The sequence below is a fragment of the Sminthopsis crassicaudata genome, chromosome 5 (genome assembly GCF_048593235.1).
Source record: "Sminthopsis crassicaudata isolate SCR6 chromosome 5, ASM4859323v1, whole genome shotgun sequence".
NCBI classification, from domain to species: Eukaryota; Metazoa; Chordata; class Mammalia; order Dasyuromorphia; family Dasyuridae; genus Sminthopsis; species Sminthopsis crassicaudata.
The window spans coordinates 221,116,574-221,137,599 of record NC_133621.1 but is presented as its reverse complement, the minus strand read 5'-3'; the positions used below and the strand labels follow the sequence as shown (position 1 = coordinate 221,137,599).

The 21,026-nt window shown below is 32.3% G+C and overlaps 1 protein-coding gene across 1 annotated transcript; it reads left to right on the top strand.

Moving 5' to 3' along the window:
- The first annotated feature begins 7,715 nt into the window (after positions 1-7,715).
- LOC141542795 (olfactory receptor 6C75) lies at positions 7,716-8,678 on the top strand. Its single transcript, XM_074267381.1, has one exon. The coding sequence runs from the start codon at positions 7,716-7,718 to the stop codon at positions 8,676-8,678; it is 963 nt and encodes a 320-aa protein (XP_074123482.1).
- The last annotated feature ends 12,348 nt before the right edge of the window (positions 8,679-21,026 follow it).

Sequence of the window (21,026 nt, the reverse complement as noted above, 5' to 3'; positions counted from 1 at the left end):
CATCAAGTTCTTTTCATGAAGCTTCATTTGTCAGATATATAAGACACATCCAAGTTTATTTAAAAAATAAGATGCATGCTCCAAGTAATAAAAAGCCAAAGATATGAACAGGGCATTTTCAGAAGAAGAAAACAAAGTTATCTATACTCATGAAAAATGTTTTGAATTACTAATAATTAGATAAGTACAAATGAAAAGATTTCTGAGGTGCTATCTCATGTATCTAAATTAGACTAGATAACATGAGAAAAGGAAAAGGACAAATGCTGGAGGGAGTGTGGAAAAACAAATACACTCACACATGGTTGAAAGAGTTAAGAACAGATCCAACTATTTTGAAGAACAATTTCAAACTGTCTAAAGAAATATAAAACTATGGATAACCTTTGACCTAATATTACCACTAGTAGGTCTATTTTGAAAAGGGAGCAAAAGAAAAGAAAAAGTACTATGTGTACAAAATTATTGCTGATACCTCTTTTTGTGATAGTATTAATTAGAATTTATAGGGATGTCCTTCAGTTGGGGAATGGCTGAACTAGGTATGATATATGATTGTAAGAGCATACTATTATATAGTAGGAAATGATAAGCAAGATAGTTTCAGCTCAGCCTGAAATAATAAAATGAACTGAAGTAAAGTGAAGTGAGCAAAAGCAGAAGATCATTATACACAGTAACAGCGATTTTATAATAATCATCTATTGTAAAAGAGTTAGTTATTCTGATCAGTAAATAATCCAGACAATTCCAAAAGACTCATGATGAAAAAAGTTATCTGCTTTTGAGAACGTTGAACTGAATAACTCTGAAAGTAGACTGAGGCATATTGTTCTTTTTTATTTTCTTTTTTGTTTTTTTTGCCACATGCATAATATATAAAGATATTTTGTGTGATATTCCCCGTGTATAATAGATATCATACTGTTTAACTTATTAATGGATGAGGTATTGAATTAATGAATAAATTAATGGATAATTGGTGAAGGGAGAGAATTTGGAACTGAAAAAATTAGTGAATATTATAAACAACAAAACAAGAGTCCCCACAAAATTGGAGAAGAGTAAATCTTTTCCAAATTTGGTAAATATTGTTCCAGTTTTCGGAAAAATACAGAGCACAGATTCTATTAAGCATAGGCCAATGAATTTCATTTTAATTCCTGGGGAAATTCCAGAAGGAGAAGAAAGGAAATGTTTAGTAAGAAATTATTAGAAAGATAAGCAAGGATTACATTTCTGTCAGACACTAACTTTACTTGTATTCTTGGTTATTAAACTGATAAGTGAGAAGAATGTTATAGATATAATATACATACATTTCAAAAACTTTCTTATGAAAATGGAAATGGAAATGGAAAAGAAGTATGGGGAAAACTAGATAGTGTAGTAGACAGACAGTCTACAGACAGTCAGGAGGACCTGAGTTCAACTCCAGCCTCGGACATTTAAAACTTACTAGCTGTGTGATCTGCCAGGTCACTTAAGCTTAATTGTCTAACCAAAAGAAGAAAGAAAGAAAAAAAGAATGGATTAGGTGACAAAATATTTACAGTTTCAGAATTAGTTTGATGGCAAACTCAAAGCTCAGCATCACTGTGGAAGAAAGTCTCCTGTGGTGTACTCTATGAATCTGTTTTTATTTGAAATGTTTAAATTTTTATTAATGTAATTAAATAATGTAATTAATGCAATAGAGCAATACTTATTAGAAAAAAAAGATAGTAACAAGCTTATCAAGTTAGATAAAGATATAGGCCAACAAACTAATTCAAAAGAGATTATTGCAATTTTTTTTCCCACTCCCATTCAAAACCCACACTTCAACAGTCCAGAATATAGGTAATGTAACCACAAAACAGGGATTTCTCTTTTTTTTTTTTTTTTGCTAAGGCAAGTGGGGTTAAGTGACTTGCCCAGGGTCACACAGCTAGGAAGTGTTAAGTGTCTGAGACCAGATTTGAACTCAGGTCCTCCTGACTTCAGGGTTGGTGCTCTAACTACTACACTACTTAGCTGCCCCTCTCTTAAAATTTAAAAAAAAATGAGATCTGGCAGTTTGATTGGTGCATACATATCAGTCTGCATTGTGATGTGTCAGCTATTAAAAAAAATAAAATAAAAACAACCAAAAAAAATCTTCTAGCTTTTGTGAAAAGAATGACTCTTTAGACTATTTCAACAAAAGAATCTTGAAACCATAGAACAAATAAGTAACCTTGTGTAGCATTAGCTGACATTTTACAAGACATTTTAAAGTCTGTACTTAAAATAATTCCATATGAAATATGGAATTAAATATAATTATCTTCATTTTACAGAGGTAAGTTGCTGATATTAAAATTAAAAAAAAGAAATGAGTTCAAATTATGTTTCCTACATTTGTTAATTGCTATGACAATTTCACTTGAACTTTCTAATCTCAATTTCCTCATAGGTAAACTAAAGTTAACATTTGTCACCCCTTCCCCACAGGATAAGGCTCAAATGAGAATGTGAAGTGCTCTGCAAACTGTAAAATACTATAGGAAGCACTGGAAGAAAATTCAAATACAAAGAATGAATCGATTTCTATCCATGATGATCTTATTTTCTAAGCATGTTGTACTGGCTGACACCTTCTTTATAAATTTAAACTGATAAAGACTGTAAAAAAATAGCATCCAGAGAGGCAAAATGGCATTATCTATAATAACTCAAAAATTTTTAGCAGACCAGGGCTCAAATTAAAATCTATAGATAGTGAATCAAATGTTTTTCCACTGCCCTTTAATGTTTCTTGCTAGATGCTTGGAAGAATGACAGAAAGTAAATCAAAGGAGGAAAAAAAGGTGGGCACTGGAAACAAACATCATTAAATCCCTTTTCTATAGCTTAATAGAAATATAGTTTCTAAATATTCTGTTTACTTTTTAGCATTAGGTCTTTCAAGTGTTTCTAACTTCTAACTTTCTCAATATTCTTTGGGTTGCATGTTTAATAACATGGGGCTCTTCATTGAAACAAAATGGTCAAGATTCGTCTGTTTATGATCATGAAATACTACAGCAATCTCTGAGCAATGGAAAGTATAAATCACCCAAATAGCAATTTAAAAAGTGAACAGTAGATATAAATGAGTAGATATAAATATGGTCAAGTCCTAAATAAAATCTTACCTTCTACAAAAAGACTTCCCTAACCCCTCTTAAACCTAGTGCCTTCCCTCTGTTAATTATTTCCAATTAATCTCATATATAGTTTCCTTTGTATGTATTTGCTTGTAAGTTTTTTCCTCTATTAGAGTGTAAGTTCCTTGAGAGCAGGATCCGTGTTTTGCCTTCTTTTGTATCCCTAATACTTAGCATAATGCTTAGTGCAGAGTAGGCATTTAATATATGTTTATTGACAGATTGACATTGTTCACATAAAGTAGTATGGAACATAATAACAAAAAGCTTCTTTCAGAAAGAGGAGTGGATAATAGTAAACAGCCCCTGAATTACATCTAAATAGGCTTAAGAAATATAGAAGGATGCCTTGTCAAAACATGGATTGGTTATGATATGCTTTGCAGGAAGGAGGATCCCTATTGATGACTTTATTGGTTAATTGAATATTCAATTGAATAATGAATTGCCTTCCTCTCAATATGTATCATAATATGATATATTATCAGCTCCTTACTCCCCTACTTGACAAAGTATATTATAAGTTATTGTGCTACTTAAACAAAGTCTAATTAGATTTTATGGATTTGACTACAGCTTTTGTATTGATGCTGTCTGAGCTCCTTTGCGCCAAGATCATACCATTGTATTCACTTCAAATAATCTTGTATATTGTGGATATGAAATAAATATTGCAAATTCCATTCCAAACTATTTTTGAATGAAAACAATTTATGTGTTTGTAGAAGTTCTTTTTTGTAATGGCAAAGAACTGGAAACTGAGTGGTTACTTAGTTGAAATTTGATTAGTTGAAAATTGGTTAAGTAAGTTATGGTATGTGAATGTAATGAAATATTATTGTTCTATGAGATATTCTGAGCATGCTGATTTCAGAAAAGTCTGGAAAGACTTACATGAACTGATGCTGAGTGAAGTAAGCAAAACCAAGGGAACATTGTAAATGGTAACAATAGGATTATGTGATGATCAAGTGTGATGAACTTGGCTTTTTTCAACAATGAGGTGATTCAAGGCAATTCCAATAGACTTGGGATGGAAAATCAATGCACATCCAGAGAGAGAACTATGGAGATTGAATGTGGATATAAGCACATTATTTTCTCCTTTTGTTAATGTCTGTTTACTTGCTTTTTTCCTTTTCATGGCTTTTTCTCCTTTGATCTGATTTTTTTTGCACAACATGACAAATATGGAAATATATTTGAAAGAACTGCTCATGTTTAACCTATATCAGATTGCTTGCTGTCATGGGGAGGGGAGCAATAATAAGGGGATGGAGAAAAATTTGGAACATAAAGTTTTACAAAAATAAATGTTGAAAACTATCTCTACTTGTGTTTGAAAATAATATGATTTATGAAACTGTCTGCTATTAAAATTATAGCTATGTGTAGTGAGTAGTGATTTCAAATACCATATAATAAGAAAGGAGAAAATGTCTTCTTTCAATCTGAGGAAAGAATTATAATTTACTAAAGAGAATTCATACTTCCTCACCCTTTCTAGGGGATACCAACTTTCAGGGGAATAAGTTTCCCCTAGAGACCAAAAAACCGGTAGGCTAGAGATTCTTATCAAAAATTTCTAGAAGCTACTATGATATAATTTCCCCTTACACTTCCCTAGAGAATCCTAAATACCAGTTTTCTTTAGTTCAAAGCAATATACATTTGGCCTACAAAAGAAATAATATGAATTAAAAGATGGATACTTATTCCTCTATCATGGAATATTATTCTTATTTAGTGATACCCCATGTTATTTATTCCACAGCTTCTGGTATTCTTTAGGCACTTTCCATTATATTTCCTTTTCTACATTTTGTGCTAATGAAGAATGGATGTATTGTCTTTTACTTAGTGCCTAGAGAATGTGCATCTCCACAGTCCCTTCTGTGCTTCTCCCTTGAGTTTTGGATTTAAAATGTACAGGAAAACATCTCTCACTGTCCAAAAACTTGAAACTACCTTGCATTCTCTTCCATTCAAGGCAAAACTCTCTTGCTACTAATTATCAAGAAAACATTTTCTAGAGCATTTCTGGTGAGATGAGTCAGGATCTCAGACCTGGGGAAGTGTCTGAAGTGGGAGTGTAAAGGCCATTTGGTAAGTTTTCTGCTCAAGCTATTTTAGTATGTGGTATTTGAGTATATTTAACAATTATGAAACTGAAATTTTATAAGTTGAACATAAACAATTTACTTCAATTTATGCAAACCAAAGGGAATATTCAAGATTAAAATTGAAATTGATCAGTCAAAGATTGTCTGGAAACTATGTGATCCCTTTTTGTCATGTTACTTAATTTTTTCTAACTTTCTGTATAACAAAAACTCATTCCACGTCTATTTTTCATTTGTGTATATAAGTTATCTGATACTTCCTAAATTAGAAATTGAGTTTTTACTACATATGCAGAATAGGAATTTTCTGTAGTTCCTATTTTACCAGATTGGTTTTTATCCTGACTTGGGAACAGGGTTATAGATGATCTTTTACAATATACTCTATTATGTTGGTATTAGCATTCTAGCTTAAGTCCAAGTAGTTCCTGCTTATTTCTTGTACCACATATATTAGTGAATATACATGATACCAACACAGTTAGTTTAAAATGTTAAAAGCTGAGGCAATAAAAGGAAATTTTGTACACCTAATTGATTAACTGAAAGGACTCTTATTCTTTCAGGCACATGTAATGGATCTTTTTTAAAGTCTAATGAAGCCTATGAACCTTTTGTCAGAATATTTTGATTATCAATATTTATCATTTAAAGAAAATTAGCTGCTAACTTTCTGTTAGAGGTTAATGGGGAAAATGATGTAATGTTTTCCTATCCAGGATTCTGATCTATTCAAACATTCCTTAAGAATTTATGGATTCCAGGTTAAGGAAAACTATTTTAAATTACAGTAATCCTATTTTGGTTTTAATTATAAATGATTTATATGCTTCTTTCTGTAGTATGAATTCTGTACATATGGCTCATTTTGACCATCTTAATACTTAGCATGGAAAATTTAATTGCTTTATTTTGCTTGACCACACTAATTTTTACAATGTAATTGGAAATAATTGGGAAATGACCATGATGTAAAACAAACAAACAAAAAAGACATACCAAAGATAGGAAGGAAGGCAGGTGGGAATGAAGAAATGCTGGGAAAAGTGTCAGGGAAAAGGAAGGAAAGAAGGAGCATAGGTAAAAAGAATAAAGAAGAGAAGGAGGTAAAATGGGAATAAAGGATGGAGAAAGAAAAGAAGGGAAAAGGGAAAATAAGGGAGGGAGGAAGGAAGGAAGAAAATGAGAAACAGAAAGAATATATTAAAGAAAAGAAGGAAAAGAAGAAAAAAGAAAAAAAAGAATGAGAGAAGCACCTTGATCTCAGAAAAAAAAAAAAAAAGCTTTCCTTCCCATTTTGGTAGGAGAACTCTATAAAATAATGACATTAGAGCATTCCACCAAAATAATTGTTTGGAATCTCGTGAGAAAAACACATTGTAAATAGGAAGATAAGAAGCCCTGTGGACTATGAAGAATGTGGAAATTAAATTATTAGTTACAGATATAGATTTAGGCAAATGATCTCAATAACATATAGACAGTTCTTTAGTAGTAATTGTTTTTTTTATCTGTGACCAAAAAGACCAACAAAATATGAGGCATCAGAAGAGCTTCCACAAGACTATAGAATTAGAATGATAAGGACCTTAGAGATCACCTAGTCAAAACACCTTAATGATACAGAGTATGAAATTGAGTCCTGCAGAAGGTTAAGTGATTTGTCTAAATTCATATTGATAAGAAATAAGTAGCAGAATCGAGAATGAAAAATAAAATGTCTTTTTGCTAAATTATATTTTATTCTGACCTGTAAAAATATATTTTTATAAGTAAGAAAGACAATGAAATTAGAGAAGCACAATTAAAGTGTTTGATAGAATAAATAAAGCTAGATAGATAGATAGATAGATAGATTAGATATATGAAAACTATAGAAAGATATTTAGAATAAAATAGTATAACATCTATAAACTTAAGAATGACAATTGAGTAAATGTGAACTTATTTAGAAAATTCCAGAACATTTGGTCAGGGAATATATCTAGAAGATTTTTAAAAGGTAAATTTATAAATAAAATTACATTAAAATGTAAGTAAACAAGAATATTATTTTGCATATATGTTAGCAAATCCAAAAAGTACTGCAGAATGAAAATAGAGTCTGATAATTTTCTGTATGATTAATACAAAAGCAATTAATTGAAAGCAGAATTCTCATGGGGACATTCCTAACTCTTTAAGGTTATATCCATTCTACTGGGAGCCAAATACAGTCTCATCATTCATCAATTCCTTCACAGTTGATCATTGTTAAAATATTGCTGTTACTATGTATCCAGAGGATATTTTCCAGAAAAAAACATAATTATCAATGATAAGGTGAAATTCATTTTTATTAACTTCAAAAGTATTTCCATGTCATATTAGCTAAACCTTTTGTTCCTTCACTTCAATTCTCCAGGCGGTAGGAAGATAAAGCATGACCAAAGGAGAAAAAATAAAAATGAAAAACCATACATCAGTCACAGAGTTCATACTGCTGGGATTAACAGATGATCCACAGTGGCAAATGGTACTTTTTGTCTTCCTTCTTTTTATGTACATATTAAGTGTGACTGGTAATCTGACCATTATCACTTTGACATTTCTGGACTCCCACTTGCAGACTCCCATGTACTTCTTCCTCCGAAATTTTTCCTTCTTAGAAATTTCCTTCACATCTGTATGTATTCCTAGATTTCTAGCTACTGTTGTGACAGGGGATAAGACCATCTCCTATAATAGTTGTGTGGCTCAGTTGTTCTTCTTCATTTTCTTGGGGGTGACAGAATTTTACCTTCTTGCAGCCATGTCCTATGACCGCTATATTGCTATCTGCAAGCCATTGCATTACACAACCATTATGAGCAGTAGGGTTTGTATATTGCTTGTCCTTAGTTCTTGGCTGGCTGGGTTCTTGATAATCTTTCCACCCATCATCCTGCTACTACAATTGGATTTCTGTGCATCTAATGTTATTAATCATTTTATTTGTGACTCTTCTCCTATACTGCAGTTGTCTTGCTCAAATACACGCTTCCTTGAGCTGATGGCATTTGTTTTAGCTGTGGTAACACTCATGGTCACCTTGACCCTAGTGATACTCTCTTATACTTACATCATTCAGACAATACTGAAAATCCCTTCTGCAAGTCAGAGGAAAAAGGCCTTTTCTACTTGTTCCTCCCATATGATTGTTGTCTCTCTCTCTTATGGGAGCTGCATTTTCATGTACATTAAACCCTCAGCTAGGGAAAGAGTGTCTTTGAGCAAAGGAGTTGCTGTGCTCAATACCTCAGTTGCCCCTATGTTGAATCCCTTCATTTACACTCTGAGGAATCAGCAAGTGAAACAAGCCTTCAAAAATATGGTTCAGAGAATTATCTTTTCTTCTAATAAGTAAAAGTTTTTTTTTTCATATGGAAACTTCAAAGGCAAAACTCAACTAAAATCAGAATTTCAACATGTTTCCTTATTTTCTTTCTCTTGTTGTTTCCATTTTAATTAATAAAATATACACTTGATCCCTTTTATGTTTCTACTAGTACCAACCCTTTATACATCCATAAAAATTTTTTTTCAGAGCTTCATTGACACAATTTTTTTTCTATTTGAAATAAAGGCAGAATTTGAATCCACTCCATAAAATGTCAACTCTGAAAAACCAGCAATCCTATGATAGTACTTAGTAACTTGTTATTTACTGGTGGTTATACTCTGAGATGTCCTGACTATGTGTGCATACACACACGTATATATTTATGTATCTATATATGTATGTACAGCACACATATGTATAAATAATTTTTTATAACTTTATGTTGTTTTCCCTATTTGATTGCAAATTCCTCAGTTATCAAACTGTTACTTACTTACAACATGTATTATTTATGGGTTTGGGATCTTGGATTTAGAACTTAGAGATAATAGAGACTTTCCTTTTAAAAGAAATAATTTATGGAATAAAGCAAACATTTTTATAACAGTACAATAAAAAAGAGTGACCAAGAATCTGAAAACCTACAGATTCCTATTGCTTTCAAATACAGAACAAATTATCATGTAAGCTTTCTCCCCTACCTCTTGTTTTTCTTCCCTACCGCTTCTGATACTTTAGAAGTGGTTGCCATTTAATTTAAATAAGTGTGTATATGTAAAATTATCTATAAATACTTCTGTTTATCAGTTCTTTTTCTGGAAGCAGATACTTTCCTTCTTCATATATCCTTATAGTTAATTTAGGTGTTTATAATATCAAAAGCCACTTATTCATTCCCAGTTCTTTATATATTATTTTTACTGTATGCAATATGCTCATTTCACTCATCATTATTTCATGCAAGCTTTTCTATGTTTTTCTAAGAAAAATATAGCTCATCACTTTCAAATAATATTCCATCACAATCATCCAACCCCATCATGTTCAACCATTCACCAAATGAAGTGAGTACCCAATATTCCACTAGCAGCATGTGGCTGAACTAAAAAATTGAGCCAGTTTCTCCTCTTAAGTCCAAACAGGGCAAAATTTCTGCTCTATTATTTTTACCACAAGTGAAATTATACTGAAATTGCTTTTCCTCTTTAAATACTTGATTAAGTTCTATTTAAAATGTTGCTTTAATATGTTTTGACCAAGACATGGTAGATAAGAATGAGAAGCAGTGAGATAATGAAAACAAACTGTATTTGAAGTTAGAAGACATGTATTCAAATCTTGATTATCAATTAAGTACCAGTGGTACCTTTTGTGTCAATCCACATGCACATAACTTTTCTTATTTCTTAAATAAAGCAGTAACTGGATGAGGTTTTAATTAGCTTTTGTCCCTGTAACTGTTTTACTGTTTTGTTTTTTTTAAGTGCCAATTTATAACAAGGTGCTTATTTTCTTGCTTAGCTAATTAAATAAAAGAAAGTTTATTTTATTTTAAAGAAGTAAAGTGTGCTTTTGTTAATCACACATATAGAAACAGATTTTGTTATATAATTTCATTTTTAGAAACAATGAAATATGATTGATTGTATGTTCAACCTTATGGTTATACTCCCAACCTCTGGATTCCATTTTTCTGATGAGTAAATACATTGTGAAAGTGAACTATGTCAATTGAAGCTTGTTAAGTAACAAATTAAGATATCACAAAATAGTTGGAAAGGAAAGAGAAACATTACAGCATGCTTTTTGGTTTAGGACAATCCTGATCCATGAAATATGTAATAATTTTATCCCCCTTGGTTTAGACCAGAAATGAGTAACTTTGTATTGGGAATTATTGAGATCCAGAAAAAGCAGAACCACTAAGACACATGAAATTTGGAACTCAGACTCTTCTCCAATAGGAGACTACAGAGCTAATTCTCAGATTTGTATCTGCCTCCTTTGGTATATAAAACCCTCTAAGAACCAAGGACTTGGTAATATGACTGACATGACAATCTATTTCTATTTCAATTTTACCAGTTAATAATCTAATGGAATAATCCTCTTTTCTTCCTCCATGCCTTCATAAGGATCTTTTGATTGAAAGGTTGTAGGAAGCTTAGAAACAGAGATGTGTTAGGATCAATTCATATAGTCTCAAAAAAAGAGTTTACTTTTAAATTTTCAGTATGGATATTTACATCTTGGAAATTAGCAAATACTACAAATATGGGCTTGATGTTCTTTTAATGTTTTAAATTCAAAAAAAAAAAAGAAAATGTTAAATAAGCAAATTAAATTTTGTTATGTTTATATTTTCCCCAAGCAAGCTGGTTGTTTTACAATCACACTATTCTTTAAAGGTCATCCTAAAAACAACAGAGATGAAGTTATTCAGGGTCATAATTCTATATTATTAGTAGCAGAGCTGAATTTTGGACATGACACAGACAAGTTCTGGGAGATACATTGGAGGGTTGAAAAATTATAAACTCCAGGTCCAGTATTTAAGCATGTGTTAACTTGGGTTGATTTACAGAAAAGGACAGAGAGACCAACCCCCTCATTTTATAGCTTAGTAAATAAAGATCCAAACATTCAAACACACGGCTGGGTTTAAAACTAGGTCTCCTTGACTTTAGCACCATTGCTTTTTGCAGAATGCCGTGATGCCATGTCTAGAGACCAAAGTCTTCAGTTCAACAATTTTGATCAAATAGAAATTTTAGATCAATTAAATATCTATTTTTATGAATGTCATCTTCCATTTCTTCCCAGACTTAATTTTCCTGTTTATAGCTAATAGAAGAGAAGAAATATGTTCACCTCTCATGAAGATAAAATCTAATAATACATTCGTGTCCCTATCCAGAGAAATCAAATCACCTGAATTTCATAGATGATATAATTCCATGAGTTCTTAGCCTTATACACTAAAATTTTTTCCCTTAAAAAACTCAAGGAAATATTTCTTGGAGGGGAGCAGAAACTGAATCTCAGAGAAAGAAATGTGTTGTACTATTTGATACAAAACAGGGACATAGGAGAGTCCTTTTTAGCTTTGAAGACTGACACATATGCCTTTCATGAACAAAAGCACATCATACAAATCTAAAATAGCATACATACTACCCATCCCCTCAAGTTTAGAATAAGCCTACTTCTTCTCATATTATAATCAAGAACATTGGGAAATGTAAGCTCTACCTTTTAATTATAACTACATTAGAAACCCTAGAAACATGGGAGGTTTTCTCTTCAATACTCTATATAATACAATAGGTTTGTAAACATTTCTTTTAGAAATCAAGTTAAAATTATGCAGCACCAAAAAATGTGTGTGGCAGCCCTTTTTGTAGTGGCAAGAAACTGGAAACTGAGTGGATTCCCATCAATTGGAGAATGGCTAAATAAGTTATGGTATATGAATGTTATGGAATATTATTGTTCTGTAAGAAATGACCAGCAGGATATTTCAGAGAGGTCTGGAGAGACTTATATGAACAAATCCTGAGTGAAATGAGCAGAACCAGGAGATCATTATATACTGCAAGAAGAAGATTATACAATGATCAGTTCTGATGGATATGTCTCTCTTCAACAATGACGTAGTTCAAACTAACTCTAATTGTTCAATAATGAAGATAGATATCTACATTCGAAGAGAGGACTGTGAGAACTGAGTGTGGGCCACAATATAGCATTCTCACTCTTTCTATTGTTGTTTGCTTGCATTTTGTTTTCTTTAGCAGTTTTTTTTTTCTTCTTGATCTGATTTTTGTTCAGCAAAAAATAATATATATCTATATCTATATATGATTAAACATATATTTTAACATATTTAACATGTATTGTACTACTTTCCAACTAGGGGAGAGGGTGGAGGGGAAAGGAGAGCATAATTTGGAACAGAATGTTGAAAAATTACTCATGTATATGTTTTGTAAATAAAAAGCTTTATTTTTTTAAAAAAGAGAAAATTATGCAGCATTAGTAGTATTAGAAAATGTGCAAGAGCACACCTGCACCTAGTGGCATTTGTAATAAGCCAAGTGAGAAATAATTGGAAATTGCATATTTTTATTAAGAAATTGCTTCAACAATGAAAGTCCAGAATACTTCATTTGTTTTGTAAATCACATCCAGAGCATATGCACATAGATGAAAAAACTTAATGATTTACTCAGGGGAGGAATCAAATCATCTTGTGAATTTTTACTGACATAGGATAAATGATATAGAATAGACAAATGCTATTTGGGACCTCAAATCACATAAATAATAACTCTCCTTCAAACAACCTAAATATTCAAATCCTCAACCAATTCATTAATCTCTTCTCAGCCACACACAAATATGTATATGATGAGTAATAGATAACGGATACCAAAATGAAATTAGGTTTAATTGAGGTCTAGTGGCAAGTTCAGGGTACAGAGAATCGAATAGAGCTCCCCTGCAACCCTTTTGGATTTGGTGCAAGGATACAGAGTTAAATAACATCTAGTAGTGGTGCAAGAGTCCTCTATAAGGGAATTTATAGACCTGGAAACCTAGATTGATAAAATAGCTTTATTATGGGGTTTGAAAGTTAGGTTAAAAGGTGTTAAGTAAAGAGATAAGGACACCAGAGCCAAGGTTGGTTCCAGTGGGAAGAAATCCTTGACATGGCAGGCGTAAGGACGCCAAGTTTAGGACCTCTGCAAAGAGTGGAATCCAGTTTGGCTCCTTTCATAATAGAGGGCTTTGGACAATCTGAAGGGGCTCATAGGTGAAGTCCCAGGTTGGCTTTGGGCTTGAGTTTCAGCCAGGGTTAGAATTTGAATAGAATTCAATGGGTTTTGGGATTGAGCCAGATAAGGAAGGAACTGTTTGTGCTTGGGGTGGACTTCCTTTCTTGAGGCAGAGTACAAGGACGTTTTAAGAGCTTTGGAGTTTCCTCATTAGATATACCTTTGATCTTTCCATCACCAATGAAAATGTTCTCCCCAAGTTGAAGAATTCTGAAATTCCCAAATTTGACTATAATCAATTGCTTTTTCCTTCTGCCTCTGTCTTCCATTAACAAGCCTTGTTATTTTTTTTTTTTCATATAATTCAAATTTCTTTATACTTCAGTTTTCTTCCAAGTCATCTCTTCTGCTTTAGACATTCTCCCCTCTATTTTCCATCTTGTTTGCTTGGTGAACTAATTCAATTTTATACTGTTCCCTTGTCAAGTCTTTAGCTCCCTTAGCATATTAATGATATCATTGCCACGCCACAGCCTTAGATGATTCTCAGCAACCATTGCCTTCACTCATACACATATATGTGTATGAGTGTACATATACATGTACACTCCAATAAATGTGTCTCTTCTTTCCTCTCACCCATTTCTTAACATCTTGTAATTGCTTTTGAACTTCATTATTCCACTGAAATTCTCACTCTCCCTCTCTCTCTCTCTCCCTTTCTGTCTCTCTCTCTCTCTCTCTCTCTCTCTCTCTCTCTCTCTCTCTCTCTCTCTCTCTCTCTCTCTTCCCCCCTCTCTTTCTCACTCTCATTTTAATGGCATTTTAACTACCATCCAGTCACCATTTTTGGAATTTATATTCTTCTTAACCTCTCTAAGACCCTTGGTATTGTTGCTCAACTTTCTTTTTTCATCCTCTCTTCTCTCTAGGTTTTTGGGATACCATACCTTCCTGGTTCTTCTACCAAATTGAAATAATTATTTCTCCCCTTATTCTTTTCCTCTTGATACCCTTATTAATGGCAAGAGCAATTCAATTTTTTTAGGCCCTCAGAAATGCAATCTAGATATCATCCTTTATTCTTCATTATTTCTGCTCCATTTTTGCCCTTATCTGATTCATTGCCAAAGTCTATCATACCTTTGAAACAACTCAGAAATATGTTCAATTTTCCTTTTTTGATATTGCCACCATCCTGGTACAATCCTTCACCAGTTCAGGCTCAGAATACTGCAATAACCCTGTTGGTGCTTCTATTTCCCAAAAGTTTCTCTCCACCCCAATCCACTTTACATTCATCTTTTTTTTCCCCCAGAAATGGACCCTTCCACATTCTCTCTCATTTGACAAACTCCTAATTGCTTGAAAACTCAAGTAAAAAAAATCTATTGATTTTAGTCAGAACTAAAAAAAGAGTGAAACAATTATCTTTTGGCTGTAGACAACTCAGAAGGTCAGCAGAAAAGGTTTGTTTGGCTAAGGCCTTGAGAAAACAGCAAAGCAGGAGTAGGCCTTGGGAGCCCACTGAATTGGCCACAGCAATAGCAACAATAGCAGTAGCAGCTGCAGCTTCCAGGAGGTCTAAGCCCACAAACCAAGGAGGTTAAGGAACTTGTGAAAAGAAGATCTCTTTACTAGTACTGAGGCAAAATTCTTTTGCCTATACTCAGATCTGGGATGTAGTCCTGGCTCACAGTCTGAGATGAGCACATTTGAACTTTAAAACAGAATGGATCTAGAACCCTCCTCACAATTCCAGGGTAGAAAAGAGTGCTTGTGATCACTCACAGGTAAGAGCATAGGTCAATAAAGTAGCAAACAAAATCTTCTGTTCAGCATTAAAAGTTCTTCATTAATCTAATCATGACCTCTCCTTCATTACCACCCTCACACACAAACCTTTCCAGGCTTCTTATACCTTACTCTCTACTGCATTATCTTCAATCTAGATATGCTGGCTTCATGCTCATTAATGCTTAAACAAGAAACACTAATTCTCAAGGAGTTTTCTCAGCTTGTCCTCTTTGCAATAAGGTTTTAGTCCATTATCTCCACCTTCTTTTTTTTTTCTGAGACAATTGGAGTTAAGTGACTTGCCCAGGGTCACACAGCTAGGAAGCACTATCAATCTTGCACTATCAAAACTAGATAAATAAAACCATAAAATAAATAAGAAGTGAAAGAGGTAAATAGAACACTAGAAAAACTAGATATCATCGATCTCTGGAGAGAATTAAATGGAGACAGAAAGGAGTTTACTTTCTTCTCAGTAGTTCATGGAACTTATACAAAAATTGACCATTTATTAGGACATAAAGAACTCGTAATCAAATGCAGAAATGCAGAAATAGTAAATGCATTTTTTTCAGATCATGATACAATAAAAATTACATTTAATAAAATACATTTAATAAAAGGTCAGGGAAAAATAGACCAAAAGGTAATTGGAAACTAAATAATCTCATCCTAAAGAATGAATGGGTGAAACAACAAATTATAAATACAATCAATAATTTCATCCCAAAGAAGGAAAACAATGAGACAACAAACCAAAATTTGTGGGATGCAGCCAAAGTGGTAATAAGGGGAAATTACTTGCATAAAAAAGAGAATGGGAAAATCAATAAATTGGGCTTGCAACTAAAAAAGCTAGAAAAAGAACAAATCAAAAAAAAAAAAAAATCAAATACCAAAGTTGAAATTCTAAAAATAAGAAATCAATAAAATTAAAACTAAAAAAAATCTATTAAATTAATAAATAAAACTAACAGTTGGTTTTACCAAAAAACCCCAACAAAACAGATAAACCTTTGAATTAATCTTATTAGAAAAAAGAAAAAGGAAAATCAAATTGTTAGTCTCAAAAATGAAAAGGAAGAACTATCCACCAATGAAGAGGAAACTAGAATAATCATTATGAGTTACTTTGCCCAATTTCATGCCAATAAATTTGACAACCTAAGTGAAATGGAGGAATACCTACAAAATATAGATTGCCCAGATTAATAGATGAGGAAATAAATTACTTAAATTGTCCCATTCTAGAAAATTAAATACAAAAAGCTATTAATCAACTCCCTAAGGGGGTGTGGGGGGAAAGAACACACAGGACCAAATGGATTTACATGTGAATTCTATCAAACTTTTAAAGAACAATTAAGTAAATACCATGTAAACTAGTTTTAGAAATAAGGAATGAAGGACTCCTACCAAATTCTTTTTATGACACAGGCATGATACCCAAACCTGGTAGGTTGAAAATGGAGAAAGAAAATTATAGACCAACTCTCTAATGAATATTGATGCAAAAATCTTAAGTAAAATATTAGCAAAGAGATTACAGAAAATCATGCCCAGGATAACACACGCTGACCAAGTAGGATTTATAATAGGAATCCAGGGCTGATTCAATATTAGAAAAACTATTTGTATAATTGACTGTATCAATAACCAAATTAACAAAAAACATATGATTATCTCAATAAATGCAAAAAAAGCATTTGCTAAGATCCAACACCCATTCTTAATATAAACACTAGAAAATATAGGAATAAATAGACTTTTCCTTAAGACAATTAGTAACATCTATTTAAAACCATCAGCAAGTATCATATTTAAATGGGGATAAACTAGAACCATTCCCAATAAGATCAGGAGTGAAACAAGGTTGCCCACTCTCACTATTACTATTTAATAATGTATTAGAAATGCTAACTTTGGCAATGAGAGAAGAAAAAGAGATTAAAAGAATTAGATTAAGTAAGAAGGGAGCCAAATTATCACTTTTTGCAGATGATATAATGGTATACTTAGAGAAATCCAGAGAATCAACTACAAAGTTAATAGAAATAATGCACAACTTTAGCAAAGTTGCAAGATACAAAATAAATCCACAAAAATCATCAGCATTCTTATACAACACTAACAACATCCAGCAGCAAGAGATACAAAGAGAAATTCTATTTAAACTAACTGTTGCTAGTATAAAATATTTGGGAATTTATCTGCCAAGGGAAGACAGGAACTATGTGACCAAAAATACAAAACACTTACCACATAAAGTCAGATCTAAGCAATAGGAAAAATATCAAGTGCTCTTGGATCAAGTTCACTGATCGAATGAATATAATAAAGATGACAACACTCCCTAAACATGTATTTCAACACATTTAACATGTATTGGAGTACCTGCCAGCTAGGAGAGGGGGTGAGGGAAAGGAGGGAAAATTTGGAACAAAATGTTATGCAAGGGTCAGTGTTGGAAAAATTACCCATGCATGAGTTTTGTAAATAAAAGGCTTTAATTAAAAAACATAATAGGAAACATATGTGACTGTCTACATTTAACCAATAATCATATTAACTAATATTGAAATGTCTTCAAAACCCAGTAATTATATTACTCAAAATATGGTGTTTCTGAGAGAAGACAAAAAAAGTAGATCAGTGAACATTAACAGATAATCTTAAATAAGTTTAAGGAGAAAAAGGAAGTTCTCATTTCTTAGAGGCATATAGTACTTAATTGTGGACTACCTTGTATTTTATTTGGATACATATCTTTGTCTCATGTTAAACTCCTTAAACCATTGATCCTGTCTTATTCTTCTTTGAAAATCACTTCATACCTGATATAGTAGCATAGCAGTGATTTAACAAATATTTGAATTATTGAATGGATTAATTCTAATTTTTTCTCTGCATCATTTAAAGTATAGCCCACGTATATTTTCTGTTGTTTTGTATTTTTAGTTGTTTCCTTTTATTTTTATTACAGATCTACTAAAAAAAGAGAGAAAACAAACATAAAAAATCACACACCTGTAACCGAATTCATCCTCCTGGGATTGTCAGATGACTCAGTGCTTCAAATGGTCATTTTCTTCTTCCTTTTATTAGCATATATTTTCAGCATTGCTGGCAATGTGACTATTATCACCCTCACCCTGCAGGATTCTCATTTGCAGACACCAATGTATTTCTTCCTCTGAAATTTCTCCTTTTTAGAAATTTCATTTACAGCTGTTTGTATTCCCAGATTCTTGGACACAATTAATATTGAGGACAATTTCCTACAATGACTGCATTGTTCAGTTGTTTTTTTTCATTCTGTTGGGAGTAATTAAATTTTATCTTCTAAACTGAGCAAACAGTAAGAAATTTCTATTGCTCATTACACCTTTTCAATCAGGTAACCAAATCTTTTCCTTTGTTTAAGAAAATAAAATCTTCCTTATCATGTTCATGAAGACTTGTTTCAATTGTTGATGCTATACATGATGGTATTCAACATGGGGGCTACTGATGTGTTAAGTGCAGTATCTCTCTTGCTCAAAGAGACTTTGTCTTTTGCTGAATGTTTGATGAACACAAAGATGCAGCTGCCACACATAATTGAGATGGCAAAAGTCTTTTGAAATACTGATGTATCACAAATATAAAGATAAAGAGATACATGGGAGTTGAGAAATCTTTGGGCAGACAATCAAAAATCTCTTTTCATTATAGCCTTTAAGTTATATTTCTAATATATCAATATTTCAAAAGGCTTTTAATTTGCAGATTAAATTCATCCACCAAATCCCCTTGTATTTAATTTTTATACATTTGTACATGTTTTATATCTTGTACATGTTGTTTCCCTTAATGGAATGTAAGGTCCTTGAGAATAGGGACTACTTAATTTTCTGTCATATTTCCCCACTTATAGCAGAAACTATCACACAAAGAATATAGATTGTAAATTCTTATTGGTTGGTTGGCTTTTGGAAGTGGAAGTTCCTTGAATAATTCATACCAGAATACCTCTATGTCTGAAGAAATGAACTTTGAGTTGCTATGGCTCCTTCTAAAAAATAACTGTTACTGTGTAGCTGTCTTGCTGTTCATAAAGATCTTCATTGTGAAAACTTTAATAAAAAATGTCCTCATTTTAATAGGAACAGGCATCATAGAACATAAGATCATCCGCAACTTATGTTCCACTAGCTAAAATAGCATTCAAGATGCCAAAGTCTCTATATAGATGCAGTTGTTTGCTTAGTGGAAGATTGCTATTCTTACTCAAATGCTCAGGTGAATTTGTAATCTCACCACCAATTGGGGAGTTTCTGACAATGATGCAGAATGCTATCCATCCAGGCCTGCCCATTTTGTATGATTCTTGTCCATATTCTATCTCAAGTTTTTATCCAGTTCATCCAACATGCTAGATTTACTCTTAGAGTACTCCTAGCTTTTTCATGAAATCACCAAAGAATGATTAGAGGACACTGACCCATCCAATAAATATGTTTTGCTTTTGCCATTATTGCTAGTTCATCTTCTACTCACATCACAACATTTCTTAAGGATATTATTCATATATATGTATCATATATATATGTACATACATATATATACACACACATATATATGTGTGTGTGTTTTTATGTATGTACATATATAGATAGATACATATATATGTGTGTGTTTGTATATACATATGTACATATATAGATAGACACATGTTTAGCCCCTAGTTGATTAAATTTTGCAACTTCTTCATATCTACCTTGCAACTTTTCTTTTCTCCTTTTGTTCCATCTAGCATCACATAATACCTTTCTGTCTATTCCCTCCACTAGTCTCTCAAGTAATGAAAAAACTCAGGCCCTTCTTAGTTCTCTTTACAACAACCCTTGGAGGCTTTGGATTTCATATCTGTCTGCCACTAATTATTAACTCTAAGACTTCTATTCTGTTCTGTTGTAGTTGATACAACATGTTAATACTTAAAATATTCTTTGTTTCTTGCCAAATCTTATCTCCAGGTAATTCTTATCATAAATCTCTTCTGCTCCTCATGAGCTGCTAAATGAAACTGAAAGGAAATCTAAAATATATATATATAAACTGGATACATTACAAAATCATGTTATCCAACTTCAAATTGGCCTTCACTTTAGTAAGGCAGTAAATACTCTTATTCCTCCCTAAATGATTTCCTGTGCCAGAAGCACTTTCCTTTTCCATTATTTTTCAAATATTCTATATCTCCTCCTCTCCCACTTCTCATAAGAAAATCTTACTTCTGTTCTTGAATAACATTGTGGCTAATCAATGTGAATTTCTTTTCCTTTTCTCTTCATCAATGAATTGAGTACCTGACTCATAATTTTTCTTTCTTCACAAATTTCCTCTCTGAGACTAGTAGAATTAAGCATACATCTTGATTATCCCTCAATTACCTGCGGTATACTAGAAAACACAGGAAGAAGCAGATTCCCAGTCTTTTAAACATTTTATTAATCTGGAATCTTTTGTCTTGATTAAGACTAAAAGTGAAGACAGATGAGGGCTAAAGAAATTTTCTTTAAAAACAATTATTATCATTTCAGAAGACTAATGAAACCTAAGAGAAGGATGATACATATATTTTCAGGCAGAGATAATATTTATATTTCATTTGCTTGACTATGCCTATTTGTTAAAAACAAGTTTTACACTGAGAAAGAAAATTATAGACCAATTTCCTTAATGAATATTGATGCTAAAATCTTAAATATTAGCAAAAAGACTTCAGAAAATCATCCCCAGGATAATATACTAT